Consider the following 13,631-nt stretch of genomic DNA (forward strand, 5'->3'; position numbering starts at 1 on the left):
TGTGGGCTCCTACGTGTATAAAGGTGAAAAGTGTGAAATGCCACTTTGAGGCATTTTACCGAACAGGTGGTGGGACGAATGCATGAAAGCTCAAATTATATTGAAAGAAGTTGGCTAAGAAGACAAAATGAGCCATATAGTATAGTAGTGTGGGGACTAGGGAAGTCTAAGCTCTCCCTCTCTCTCTCTCTCTCATGCGTCTGTGTGGGGGTGGGAGGGGCTACATGGGTTTGTTTCGGTTTCCGATCCAAGAAACAAAGCCTTTTTCCTATGCCACGGTTTGTCCATCCCTTTCTAACCATGCAGCAAATTATTCACCTCGAGATCAACTCCCTTCAATTATTTTCACTTTTATCAACTGGGTTTTTTACCTTTTCACAGTACCGTAAAAAGAAGCATAGGCATACTGTATAGTATATAGCATTCGTATGATGATTTGTTTAGATTTACTCGGGAATTGGCATGTTAGATCAAAGACTTGCCTTTGTCCTATAGGCTTCCTTATTACAAATCAAGCTTAGATGCCACAAGCACAAATGTTTAATTTAAGGAGGCGTTTGTGTCGTAAACTGTCACCCCTAATTAGAAAGACAAAAAAAAGAAGAAAAAAAGTGCCACCCTACTAAAGTTTGTCTATAACTTATATATTAGCCTATTAGCCTCTATTTAAAAAAAAGAAAAAGAAAAAGAAAAAGAAAAAGAAAAAGAAATAATTGGGTTTCTTTTGCATGACCATCTAAAATAAAATGGGCTAGTGCCCTACTACCTTGTGTGGCCTGCTTATATTGGATTTGGTCCACACAAATATCGGCCCCCAGAAATATACTGAAGTTTAATATTACTTGGCCCAAGGCCCAAAGAAGACAAGATCACTTAGGCCCGGAAGCAAGCTGACCTTTTCTTTATTCTCATAACTTATTCTTACCTCAATCTCAACCTCAACCATCCCTACTGTATCATTTACCACCAACAATATAGGTAAAGGTGAAAAGAAACTTGTTCTTTGATGCCTATGGAATCTCTGCTAGTTAAACGATGGTTTGCTTTCTTTAAGGATATTTTGTTCATCAATATTAATGAGAGGCTCATGCCAGTAGTGGATAGGGAGTGCAAATGTTTAACACCAGATGAGAATCTTCTTACTAAAAGAGCATTGGGTGGTGGTGGAACAGCCTATCACATATGCACATGTAGATATTTACACTCTTTTAGACCTTTCCCATATCAAAGCATGATGGAGATGTTTGAAGTATTTTGCTAAATGTTTTCACTCAGTTGTGCCCCACTGCCACTAGTAAGTTTTTTAATTTTATGTTATAAAAGATATAGTAGAAAAGGGAAATCGAAGAACAAAATAACTGCTCTTAATCAGTTGAGTTACAAACCCGTCTTTTAAAATTTTATTAGAAGAACAGATTGGCATATGGGTGAGTAAACATAAGGTAATTTGAAAACAAAGTTTGCCCTTGGGAGGAAGATAATATAATGGAGAAGTTTTTTGGGTCACAACAGAGATCCAACCTGGAGCTTCCTATCCAAATCAAACACCACAAAATGCCTATCCTACAAGCCATGTCATCACACTATCCACATGAAGAGGAATGGGTGGTTCTCCATCCCCAAACTTGAGAGAACACCATCTCCACTGTCCATTGCAAAATAATCAAAACCCCTCCAAAATTACAAACCAAGAACAAAGATAACTAGAAAGATAAGTTGAAACTCATCAGACACTACTGTATCAAATTTCTCATCCTTGGTGGCCTCAGAATCTCTCATAGGACTTAAATAACCTGTAGGGGATTCAATAGCCATGGCCTCTAGCTCCTCCACACTTTCCATCTCCTCCTCATCCACCCTTGTTGATACCAAGGCTCCCCGCCACTCGGCAGCATCATCGCCGCAATGTGTGACCCTCCCTACGCTTCCTCCACCCCTGGTTCAGTCTCAGAACCGCCCAGGGAAGACTACTGCCTATTGTGAGCCATCCATGATTACTATCATTAGTATTTACAAAGTACTTTATATGTTTGATGAAAATTTTGTTTTTCCAAACAATTTGACCAATCTAGACGATTGATCAAGTTAAATTTTATTCAAACGTATCATTTAGATTGACAGTCTAGTAACATAACATGTTAGATATCTAGATAGAAAATGCATATATACTGATATTTCTTTTTTATTTCTTTTAGGTCGTAAGATTGCGCGCAATGTCATGGCCATGGCCACAGGGGAAGCACCTGCAGAAGTGGCTACAACTGAGTTCCCAGAGATTGTGAAGACAGTTCAAGAAGCTGTAAGCCTTTCATTCAGTTATGGCACTATCTAGTGTTTTTGTATGAAGGAGCTCAGCAAGTTAGATGACACAAAATGATTTGTTTTTGCTTTCTAGTGGGAAAAAGTTGAAGATAAGTATGCAGTGTCTTCACTTGCGGTGGCCGGTGCTGTTGCACTATGGGGCTCCACTGGATTGATCTCGGTGTGTCTCTCTCCTTATCCACATTCTGTGTTAGCTTCTCATAGTTTCCAAATTAAAATTTTAAGTTGCTGTGTTTTTATTTCTGTAGATTTGAGTAGCTAATTTCTTACTCGATTATTCGATTATTGACTGGTTAATCTGCTTGATGGGTATGTTTGTAACAGGCAATTGATAGGCTTCCCTTAGTCCCTGGTGTTCTTGAGCTTGTAGGCATTGGCTACACTGGGGTAAGTTGGATTTTGTTTGCTTTTGCATTCTTTTAGAAACTTTTCAATTAAGATTATGCCATAAAAGAACCCAATTCACTACTTCTTGCACTTTCCTACTTCTTACCACCCTGCCTTTCTTATGCATCTTTGCAGTGGTTTGCATACAAGAACCTTGTTTTCAAACCAGACAGGTGAGTACAATTTGCTACAAAAACCTTTATTGGAATATAAGTAGTTTATATTTCTTTTAATTGGTCCAAAAAAGATTTGCCATAGTAACATATAGAATTTCCATGGCATATCTTTTGTTTGAAATTTCAGGGAAGCTTTGACGCAGAAGATTAAAGACACATACAAAGATATAATCGGGAGCGGCTAGAGCAAACCCGAAAAGTAATGCTGCTGAGATAGGAAAAGAACTTGTGGTCGGTTTTTGAAGCTTATACATGTGTATATCTCGCAGCATTGTTCATAAATATGTGGACATTCTTCATTTTGTTTGCATAAGCTTATTCTAACCACGGTTATAAATGTACTTTGTCTTCATTTTGTAATTCATATCATTACGTTTCTTATGTTACTTTAGAAGGGAAAGATCAAAGTAAATTAAGTAAAATAATCTGCAGACTTTATGTGCAGTTCCGAGTCTGAAATATTTTCTTGCTTATAGATAAGAAACATTTGCCAATCTTTTATTAGGCTTGGAGCCTTAACACTTTCATTTTAGTGTATGAATTTTCATATGCCTTGGTTACTTAAAGAACTCCATAACCCAAAGGTTACAGACAAAACATTCATATCTGATGCCACTAAATCCAGCACCAGTTGCCAGGGCCATGAGTTCTTGTTCACTCCTCTCCTTCCCTCCCCGAACATGAGTCATCATCATCACATCAAATTGGGAAGTGCTTTTCACAGCAGTGCGAGTATCTGGCATAGCTGGAAGTAGTGCTCCCACAACAATCACTTTTCCATTGTCTGGAATAGCTTTGTAACAATTCTTCAACAGCTTTAGGCAGTGCTCATCGCTCCAATCATGAAGTATCGACTACAAACAAATGTATCAGAAGACAAGTAGAACAGCTTCATATATATAGTTACCATTGTTAAACTAAAAGAAGAAAACCAAAAATTGAATTAATGCTTGAGAAATTCAAAAATTACCTTCATAAAAATGGCATCCCCACTTGGAACACTAGCAAACATGTCTCCTCCAACATGTTCCACACCTGCAAAAAAAATTTAACTCCCATTTTATGCTGCACACTGCTTCTGATGAAGCAAAAACTAAGATTTCACATTGAATCAAATAAATTAAAGTCCTACCAGGATAGGAAGGGGCATGATTTACGACATGGGGCAAGTCGTAATTGATACCCCTTATATGGGGATATCTAGATGTGATCAGATTAAGGGTCACTCCAAAGCCACCACCAACATCAACAAGTTGTGTGAGGTTCTTGTCTTGAAAACCCTTGTAGATGTGAAGAAGTTTCTTGATGACAATGGTGGTCTGGTTAAACATTGCTGTGTTGAACACTTGATTAAACCTGGGGTCCGAACCTAGAAACTCAAAAGTTGGCATGCCATGGGCCATGTTAAATGGAATTCCTCCTTCAACAACTGCATCTTTCAGTTGAGACCTGTAGATTTATTATGTGTAGAAAGTTGGAGTTAGATACCCTATTAGTATTACAATTAGCACAAACTATGTGAGTTGTTTCTTTGACTTGGGGAACTTAATAAAATTTGAACTATATAAAGGGCCTTTCTTCTATTATTGGGTGGACCATTTATAATTTTAATAGTTACTTCCCTAGCCAAGATCCCAGACTGACTTTAATTATGCCATTTTAAGGAATGAGATTGTCTGTAAATTTGGGTATAATAACAGTGAATATCTCCTTACACCCAAGTTCCATCATTCTCCCATAGTTTTCTAGTTTCTTCATTATACTAATTTTTTTAATTTTATATAATCATGTGTAATGCATGTGCCAGTACATTAATCAAACTTAAATAGATAAAGAGGGTCAAGATCAGGGACACACAAAAAGCTACACTTCTTGACACACCTTTTCAACCTTTAGATGTTTCTTCATCCAACGGTGGAAAACACATCTGATAGCTCATTTATTATTTTATTGGTGTCATTAACCTACTGCACACAGTACGAGCCTCTCTACATTAGGAGAGAATTTTTTTCCTATAGAGAGAAACTCTCAAACAACGGGGATAACACTTTTTGCTATATTTGGCCAATAACATAATGACATATGAGATAACTTATCAACAGTGTCATTGTATTATTGGCTAGGAATAGCAAAACAGTACTATCCCCGTTACAATAAAGTATTTTTTCCTACATTAGCTGTATATTCTCTTCCCCCTCGTTTATACCAACCATTTTCTCTCTCTAACTATTCAGAACAACCCTTTCCTCTGTCATCACTTTTTCTTTCTTTAAAGCACACGTTCCACTCTGTAAAAGCAAGAAGAAGATGAAGATAATGCAATTTTGTGATTCCTTCTGCCAATGAAACCTTTGTATTATGAAGTCCAAGCCTCACCTCACCTCACACAACTATTGCCTTCAACTTGTTTAAAAAACAGAATACAAAGTTATCAAAGAGAAAGATGACCCATTGAAATCACATAAACATATGCTATATAGCAACTTAGGGCTCGTTTGGTACGTCAGACTCTACTGACTAAATGTCTTCATAAATATATGAATTGTTTTTTTTAAATATCATATTTTTTGAACTCTAAAGGCTGAAAAGGTATGTCGAAAAGTGTGGCTTTTTGTGTATTCCTCCATCCCGACTCTATAAAAAATTAGTAATAAATTAGTAATAAATGAATAAAGGAGGAAAGAAAAGAGGATAACTTATTTAGTAACAAGGCCAAGAGGACTGAACTAACCAGGTTTCCATGCAGACCTTGTCTTGAGTCAATGCCATAAAGGGGCCCAGAGAACCACCTTCTTCATCATTCACAAAGTACTTGGATACGGGGCCAAGGCTATAGGCCCTTTGAAAATCAGACGCACCATTTTCATCCTCATTAGCAGCAACAAGAGAGCAATGGAGAACAGAGTGGCTGGTGAGGAGCCTGAGGATCCTATCCATCATCATGGGTGCCTCAGAATTCTTGGTGCCAATCTTGGCTGCGATCTCAGATGAAGAGAGCTTGGCGCCTGGACCCTCTCTGGCTATGATGTCAAAAACGCCAAGTTCGATTGCTGATTGTAGAGATACGGACAGCGCAGAAGAACCCACCAACTGCATGGCATAGCAAAAACTTTCTTCTTCCTCTTCCTTTGTAATTTCATGCTCAGTCTCAACATGATTTATTTTGGGATGACTTTTCCTCTCCAATGAAGAAGCCATTGTTGAAGATATAAAAGTCCCACGTCCAAAACTTACTAAATAAATTACAATTTATATAAGCGGTTGGTTCTACTCCTAATAACACCGAGATTTTTGTGATAAAACTCCACACCTATTGGGTTTTGTAAGTGATTAAGTAGGGTACAATATCGGTGCTGCTAATAATGAGCCGTTGGCCTGTCTATGAAATTTAACATATATTTATGAAATAAGGTATGCCTAACTTATGTTCTGCCTAAATTATGAAATAAGATAGTTGTGAATGTTGATTTGACCCAACATTAAACCACTCAATTGAAAAGTCGACCAAACCTTGAGATCTTTCTTTGGCGCAATTCATCACGGCTTGATGGTGTACACTTAGATAGCGAAAAAATATAAAATGTCTTATCGATACTTTTATTGAATATATAAATTTCAGGGAAGCTTTGACGCAGAAGAGTAAAGTCACATACAAATATATAATTGGGAGCGGCTAGAGCAAACCTGAAAAGTAATGCTGCTGAGATATGAGAAGAACTTGTGGTCGGTTTTTGAAGCTTATACATACATATGTGTATATCTCACAGCATTGTTCATAAATATGTGAACATCATTTTGTTTGCATAAGCTTATTCTAACCAAGGTTATAAATGTACTTTGTCTTCATTTTGTAATTCATATCATTTGGTTTTTTCCCAAACCAAAAATTATCCAATATTCAATAAAATCAAATTTCTTCTACCTACTCAAACCCAACCCACCAGGGGCCGTCCTACCTTAAGAGTAGGGTAGGCAGCCGCCTACTCCATTTTTTGCCAAACCAAAAATTACCCAATACCCAATTCAATCAACTTTCTTCTGCCTACTCAAACCCAAACCACTCAAAATTTTCCCTTTAACAAAAACAATAACTAGCTTTCCATGAAGATCTTGTCTTGAGCCAATCAATGCCATCAAGGGGCCCAAAGTACTTAGACACAGGGCCAAGGCTATAGACCCTCAGAAAATCAGACCCACCATTTTCATCCTAATTAGCAGCAGCAAGAGAGGAATGGAGAACAGAATGGCTGGTGAGGAGCCTGAGGATCCTATCCATCATCATGGGTGCCAATCTTGGCTGCAATCTCAGATGAAGATTTAGCCTCTCTCGCTATGATGTCGAAAACGCCAAGCTCAATTGTTGATTGCAGAGATATGGACAGTTCATAAGAACCCACCAGCTGCATGGCCAAGCTCAATTACTCTTTAATAAAATAAAAAAAAGGATCTGCCTAGCGATTATTGCCCCCCGTTTCAAAACCAGTATAGCCGAGCGGCTATACTGTTACAAAAATAAATAAATAAAAAACCCGAGTTTATACTTCTAGTTGATTGAAGAAAAGGGAAGGAAAGAAAGGATTCTGAGGAAATGGAGAGAGGAAGAAAGGGCCTTCATCCATAGAGGAGCAAGTGCATGCCAAATTCTCTAGAGAAAGAAAGAAAGGATTCTGACTATTTCAAGATTTTAGATTGGTATATACTCGTTTGTTGTTAGGCATAAAACCTAGGTTTTCTTTCCCTCTCCCGCCTTATTCTCTTCTCTGTTCGCTCTCTCCCAAACGACCTTGTACGATCCGAATTCAATGATTTTTCTCATGTAATGGTACTTTTTCTCTTCGCTATCTGTATATTGATTTGATTGATTTTATTCTAGGTTCATCTTTACTCCTAGAGTTCTATTTCCATCAGATTGTTATGCTTTCCTTTATAAACTAATTATAATAGATATAGTATTTCATGGTATATTTGATTGTATTCGTGGTAGATTTATGATTCTGGGCTTCCAATTGTTGTGGTTGGCGTCTGGTATTATCTGTAGTATTTTTACAGTTAATCCATACACCATTGTGCTTATTCTTGCAATCATAATCCTCTCTTAAATGATGACATAACAAAAGAAGAGGATAGAAAAAAAGGGGCATTTGGAAATCTCTGCAAGGCAGTCTTTTGTATGAGTTTTTGGCTTCTTTTTTCCCCTTTCAAAAGTACATTCTTAAGGTGTTTATTAAGGATTCTTTGGTCTTCTTGATGAGAAAATGTTTAGCAATTTGACCATTAATTGCCATTTAATTTGACAGAGTATCCGAATGGCAAACCCGGCGATTGTAAGCTCCCATACTGTGAATGGTGTTTCCAAAGTACATTCAGAATTGCTAAAAGCAAAATTATTCAAGGAACTATATATGTGTTCCTTGGATTGTTGTCTTTTCCCTTGGCTTATGACAAAGTTGAAGATATCCAAATTCTTATGATACCTTAAATTAGGTCATCTGACACCTCTTCTCTTTCACAGGACTTCTAGGAGCTGTGGCCTCCGAAATTTCAATGCAAGACAAATGGTGTTACCCAGGTATAATGTTCTTAGCATCTTTTATAATGTACTTGCTAGTTTCATTAGACTATTCCTTCTGTTTATGTGGCTGAAGAAGAATGGTGAGATACAAACCTCCAAAGATGGGTTTTGATGGCCTTTGTAGTTTGTGCTGTTATAGTTATCAAATAGGGCTTATGGAGCATAGTGTTCCACAGCGTTTAAGTTTTTAAACCACCCCAGTCGAGCCGTAAATCGGGATGCATCAACCTTTCCTGCAGTTTTCTTTAATATGTCTCAATTAATGTTTGACTCTGATCCTGTCTATTGGTGACCACTTAATTGGATGCATGATGCTGTGGAACTTAGAATAGATATGTGTAACTCATATCATTACGTTTCTTCTGTTACTTTAGAAGGGAAAGATCAAAGTAAATTAAGTAAAATAATAATCTGCAGACTTTAGGTGCAGTACTCTGAGTCTTCAGTATTTTCTTGCTTATAGATAAGAAACATTTGCCAATCTTTTATTAGCCTTGAAGACTTAACACCTACATTTTAGTGTGTAAGTTTTCATATGCCTTAGTTACTTAAAGAACTCCATAACCCAAAAGTTACAGACAAAACATTCATATCTGATGCCACTAAATCCAGCACCAGTTGCCAGGGCCATGAATTCTTGTTCACTCCTCTCCTTCCCTCCCGGATTTTGAGTCATCATCATCACATCAAGTTGGGAAGTGCTTTTCACAGCAGTGCGATTATCTGGCATAGCTGGAAGTAGTTCTTCCACAACAATCACTTTTCCATTGTCTGGAATAGCTTTGTAACAATTCTTCAACAGCTTTAGGCAGTGCTCATCGCTCCAATCATGAAGCATCCACTACAAACAAATGTATCAGAAGACAAGTAGAACAGCTTCATATATATGGTTACCATTGTTAAACAAAAAGAAGAAAACCAAAAATTTAATTAATGCTTGAGAAATTCAAAAATTACCTTCATAAAAATGGCATCCCCACTTGGAACACTAGCAAACATGTCTCCTCCAACATGTTCCACACCTGCAAAAAATAATATTTAACTTCCATTTTATATATGCTGCATACCACTTCCGATGAAGCAAAAACGAAGATTTGACAATGAATCAAATAAGTCCTACCAGGATAGGAAGGGGCATGATTTACGACATGGGGCAAGTCAAAATTGATACCCTTTATATGTTGATATTTAGATGTGATCAGATTAGTGTCACTCCCAAACCACCACCAACATCAACAAGTTGTGTGAGGTTCTTGTCTTCAAGACCCTCGTAGATATGAAGAAGTTTCTTGATGACAATGGTGGTGAGGTTAAACATTGCTGTGTTGAACGCTTGATTAAACCTGGGGTCCAAACCTGGATAACCAAAACCGTGCATGCCATGGACCCTGTTAAATGGAACTCCTCCTTCAACAACTGCATCTTTCAGTTGAGACCTGTGAATTTATTATGTGTAGAAAGTTGGAGTTAGATACCCTATTGGCTATTTGTATTATAATTAGCACAAACTAGATACCCTATTGGCTATTTGTATTATAATTAGTACAAACTATGTGGTTTGTTTCTTTGATTTGGGGAACTTAATAAAAGTTGAATTATATAGGGCCTTTCTTCTATTATTGGGTGTACCATGTATAATTTTAATAGTTACTTCCCTAGCCAAGATTCCCAGACTGACTTTAATATTATGCCATTTTAAGGACTATGGAGTGAGTCCATCCCCTTACACAGAAGTTTGATCATTCCCGAGTAGTTTTCTGGTTTTCCCATTATACTAATTTTAATATAATTATGAGTAATGCATGTGCCAATATATTAATCAAACTTAAATAATAATAATAATAATAATTAGTCAAAAGATTAAAAATAAATTAAGAAAATATAGAAAAGGAAAGAGGATAATTAATTAGTAGCAGGGGCAAGTGGGCTTAAACTAACCAGCTTTCCATGTAGACCTTGTCTTGAATCAATGTCAAAACGGGGCCTAAAGAAACACCTTCTTCATCATTCACAAAGTACTTAGACACAGGGGCAAGGCTGTAGAGCCTCTGAAAATCAGACCCACCATTAGCAGCAACAGCAGAGCAATTAAGAACAGAGTGGCTGGCGAGGAGCCTGAGGATTCTATCCACCATCATGGGTGCCTCAGGGTTCTTGGTGCCAATCTTGGCTGCAATCTCAGACGAAGAGAGCTTGGAGTCTGGACCCTCTCTGGCTATGATGTCAAAAACCCCAAGCTCGACTGCTGATTGCAGAGACATGGACAGCACAGAAGAACCCACCAGCTGGATGGCATAGCAGAAGCTTTCATCTTCCTCTTCCTTTGTAATTTCATCCTCAGGCTCAGCATGATTTATTTTGGGATGGCTTTTTCTCTCCAATGAAGAAGCCATTGGACTGTCTATGTTTACGTTCTGAAACTCAATGCTAGTGGAATGGGTTTACTTATAGCTAGGAAACATAACATACAATTAGTATATAATCTTAAGACAGTTGGAATACTAATTTAGTACTATGTTGTTAACAGTGGCGGTTTCAAAATTCAGAAGTCGGGTTGGTAAAATTCAAAAGTTGGGTAGGCAAAATTTACATACTTCTCTCTCAGAATTCAAAAGTCGGGTAGGTAAAATTCAAAAGTTGGGTAGACAAGATTTACATACCTCTCTCTCTCTCTCTCTCTCTCTCTCTCTCTCTCTCCATGTTGTGACCTAGTTTGCACCTATTCAATGTATACACATATGACCATTAGCAACATAAGATTAGTGAGAAGAGATATTGCATACTTTAATGTTATATGCTGTGATTGTTTTAGAATTCAAAAGTCGGGTAGCCAAAATTTACATACTAAACTCTCTCTCTCTCTCTCTCTCTTGTGCATGCATGCATATGCCTCTAGAGTCTTGGGTTTAGGGAGCTGCATACATATTTTATTTTTCTGAAATTTTTAGCTAGATCCGCCATTGATTGTTAATATATTTAAGTTAAATTCGTAACAAGCCACACAAGATGCCGATTACATCAAGTTAATTCGAGAATCCACACAAGATTTTGTCTTTATTATAACTTTTCCCAAAGTAACAATGTATCAAGGATGGTACGTACTAATTACCAAACGACTTTTCATGAAAGTGGTAATTCTTGAGTGATTGACAAGGACCTCATAGAATGATGAACGCCTAAAATTATGTTACACGTGGTGGTACTTTATTAGTTGAATTTGGAAAGATGATATTTCACACAGGCATACCGCGTATTCACTTGCGAATTAGACAAGGGAAATGCTAGCAACTTTCTCTTTTGGACATTTTCCCATTTTCTCATGACATGTGTCTTTTTCCTTACACTTTAAACAATGCAATTAATGCATCAAACAAGCTAACATTTATTTTCCAAATTTACCCTTATTAAATATATTGATTTTAATGTTTCCTCTAATTTATAAAATAAAATAAAATAAAATAACAAACTTCTTACCACCTTGTTAAAAATTAAATAAGAAAAAACGTTAGTTTTATTGGTTTAAATCGAAAATTTGGTATGCCAGAATTTTAGGATTTTTTTTCTTCAAATAATCGGACTCCAAAGGCAATAAAGGATATAAATAAAGGGTAATGATTTCCCCACTCCAATTTTATCCGCTTACACTCCTTTTTTAGTTATAAAATGGAGTGTAAGTTGATAAAATTGGAATGGGGAAATCACCACTCATATAAATATAAATAAAACTATGAACTCCCTTTGGAATCTGATTATTGGGGGTTTTAAAATATTTTTAGTTATTACGAAAATGCTCTTTAACTTTATTTAGTAGTATAAAAAAATGCAATTAATGAACGTGATCTTTCTATTGAGTGTTTCTTTAGGTCATTCTTTTGTGTTTAAAAAAATAGATGTTTTATCTCTATAAAAAAATGGACCTTTTCTTTTTAAAAAAACTGACATTTTTTATTATTAATTTTTTACATGTGGTAAGAGAGTTGTAAAATTATTTTTGAACAAATTGAAGGAGAATACATTTAATAAGGGTAAACTTGGAAAACAAATGTTAGCTTATTTGATGTATTAGTTACATTGTGTTAAGTGTAAGAAAAGTGACACATGTCATGAGGAAAATGGAGAAGGTCCAAAAGAGAAGGTTGGAGAGAAGGTTGCTAGCATTCCCCATTAAACAAAGGCTCTGAATCAAGAAGATTGATTATCCTTCTTTCTTTTTTCTTTCCCTTGCAAACTTACATGGACCTTTTTCTTTTCCTTGTATAACTGAGTTTTCAACCCACGTCTAATTCATTGAAATTCTCCTTCTTTCTTTTTTCTTTCCCTTCTTTTCAATGAAATTACTGGCTGGGACAAAAATTATCAACTGCACCATGAGCTGGCTCATGACTTACGAATTGGACTTTACACTCCATGAATCATGATCTCAAAAAAAAATTATTGAAAAAAGAAAGAAAATATAAATAAGGGATAAAAACTCTTCTGAGCTATGGCCATGTAGAATGCATAAGAGATGCCTTTTTGTGCTTTTATATATTTTGTTTAGATATGATTCTATTTGTTAAACATTAAAAATAAAGCAAGACAGCAATGCATATCTTTTAAACATCAGTTTTTTTGTCATCCCCCTTTTTTTTTTTGAGTGGAAGTGGTAAATGTTCATTAAAATTGGGAAAGGTTACAGACTCGAGCGAACAAACGTGGCCTCATTAAAACATTGCCTAGGAAAACTCAGTGGGACAAAACCTGAGATGAAGGAAAAAGAGTGCAACACATAAAAAGGGTACAAACAAAAGTTCATGACAACTCCAGACTATCAGCATCAGCTTGAAGAAACACATTGTCATCCCTTAGAATGTCTGTAACTGTAACAACAACAATATTGTTACCTTACCTCGTCAGTGTGTCACCGCTCGAGTGGATAAAAGGTAATCTTAAATTAATTATATAAATACAATGTCTTCAATATTTTTATTTATTATTATTAGATTGAGATTTCATAAGAACGTGCCACAGCCATATGGGGACATACTCTCTTTGTCACAGGAGGAGGAGCTACCTCTTTTGCTTTATCCTTCTCTCGTTTTTTCCTTATTATGTGTATTGTGAATGAGCCTTGTTTACTGTATGCGGGTCAAGCTGACACTTTGGTCATAGGTGGCCTAATGATGAAAGAGTGA

At 36.5% G+C, this 13,631-nt stretch overlaps 2 protein-coding genes, 1 long non-coding RNA gene and 1 pseudogene across 5 annotated transcripts; 2 read left to right on the top strand and 2 right to left on the bottom strand.

Annotated features, from left to right (window-relative positions):
* The first annotated feature begins 1,592 nt into the window (after positions 1-1,592).
* On the top strand, positions 1,593-3,329 carry PSI-P (photosystem I P subunit). The gene is made up of 6 exons (XM_021966922.2): positions 1,593-1,979; positions 2,196-2,299; positions 2,396-2,482; positions 2,647-2,709; positions 2,845-2,882; positions 3,013-3,329. Exons 1-6 carry the CDS (start codon positions 1,814-1,816, stop codon positions 3,068-3,070), a joined length of 516 nt encoding a protein of 171 aa, XP_021822614.1. The 5' UTR covers positions 1,593-1,813; the 3' UTR covers positions 3,071-3,329.
* Positions 3,298-6,174, bottom strand: LOC110764012 (caffeic acid 3-O-methyltransferase-like). Its single transcript, XM_021966913.2, has 4 exons — positions 5,617-6,174; positions 4,018-4,334; positions 3,856-3,920; positions 3,298-3,739 (listed from the first exon to the last, which is right to left on the bottom strand). Exons 1-4 carry the CDS (start codon positions 6,081-6,083, stop codon positions 3,443-3,445), a joined length of 1,146 nt encoding a protein of 381 aa, XP_021822605.2. The 5' UTR covers positions 6,084-6,174; the 3' UTR covers positions 3,298-3,442.
* Positions 6,175-6,465: 291 nt separating this feature from the next.
* On the top strand, positions 6,466-11,120 carry LOC148296953 (uncharacterized). Of its 2 annotated transcripts, XR_015833582.1 has the most exons (3): positions 6,902-7,707; positions 8,183-8,209; positions 8,398-11,120. It is a non-coding gene; the product is annotated as an uncharacterized LOC148296953 (long non-coding RNA). The 2 variants fall into 2 exon arrangements; XR_015833583.1 differs by lacking the exon at positions 8,183-8,209 and having other exon boundaries at positions 6,466-7,707.
* On the bottom strand, positions 8,998-10,850 carry LOC110764023 (cathecol O-methyltransferase 1-like; annotated as a pseudogene). The gene is made up of 4 exons (XR_015833581.1): positions 10,396-10,850; positions 9,578-9,893; positions 9,415-9,479; positions 8,998-9,298 (listed from the first exon to the last, which is right to left on the bottom strand). The product of XR_015833581.1 is annotated as a cathecol O-methyltransferase 1-like (transcript).
* Positions 11,121-13,631: the final 2,511 nt, after the last annotated feature.

This window comes from Prunus avium, chromosome 2, assembly GCF_965620075.1.
Source record: "Prunus avium chromosome 2, drPruAviu1.hap1.1, whole genome shotgun sequence".
NCBI classification, from domain to species: domain Eukaryota; kingdom Viridiplantae; phylum Streptophyta; class Magnoliopsida; order Rosales; family Rosaceae; genus Prunus; species Prunus avium.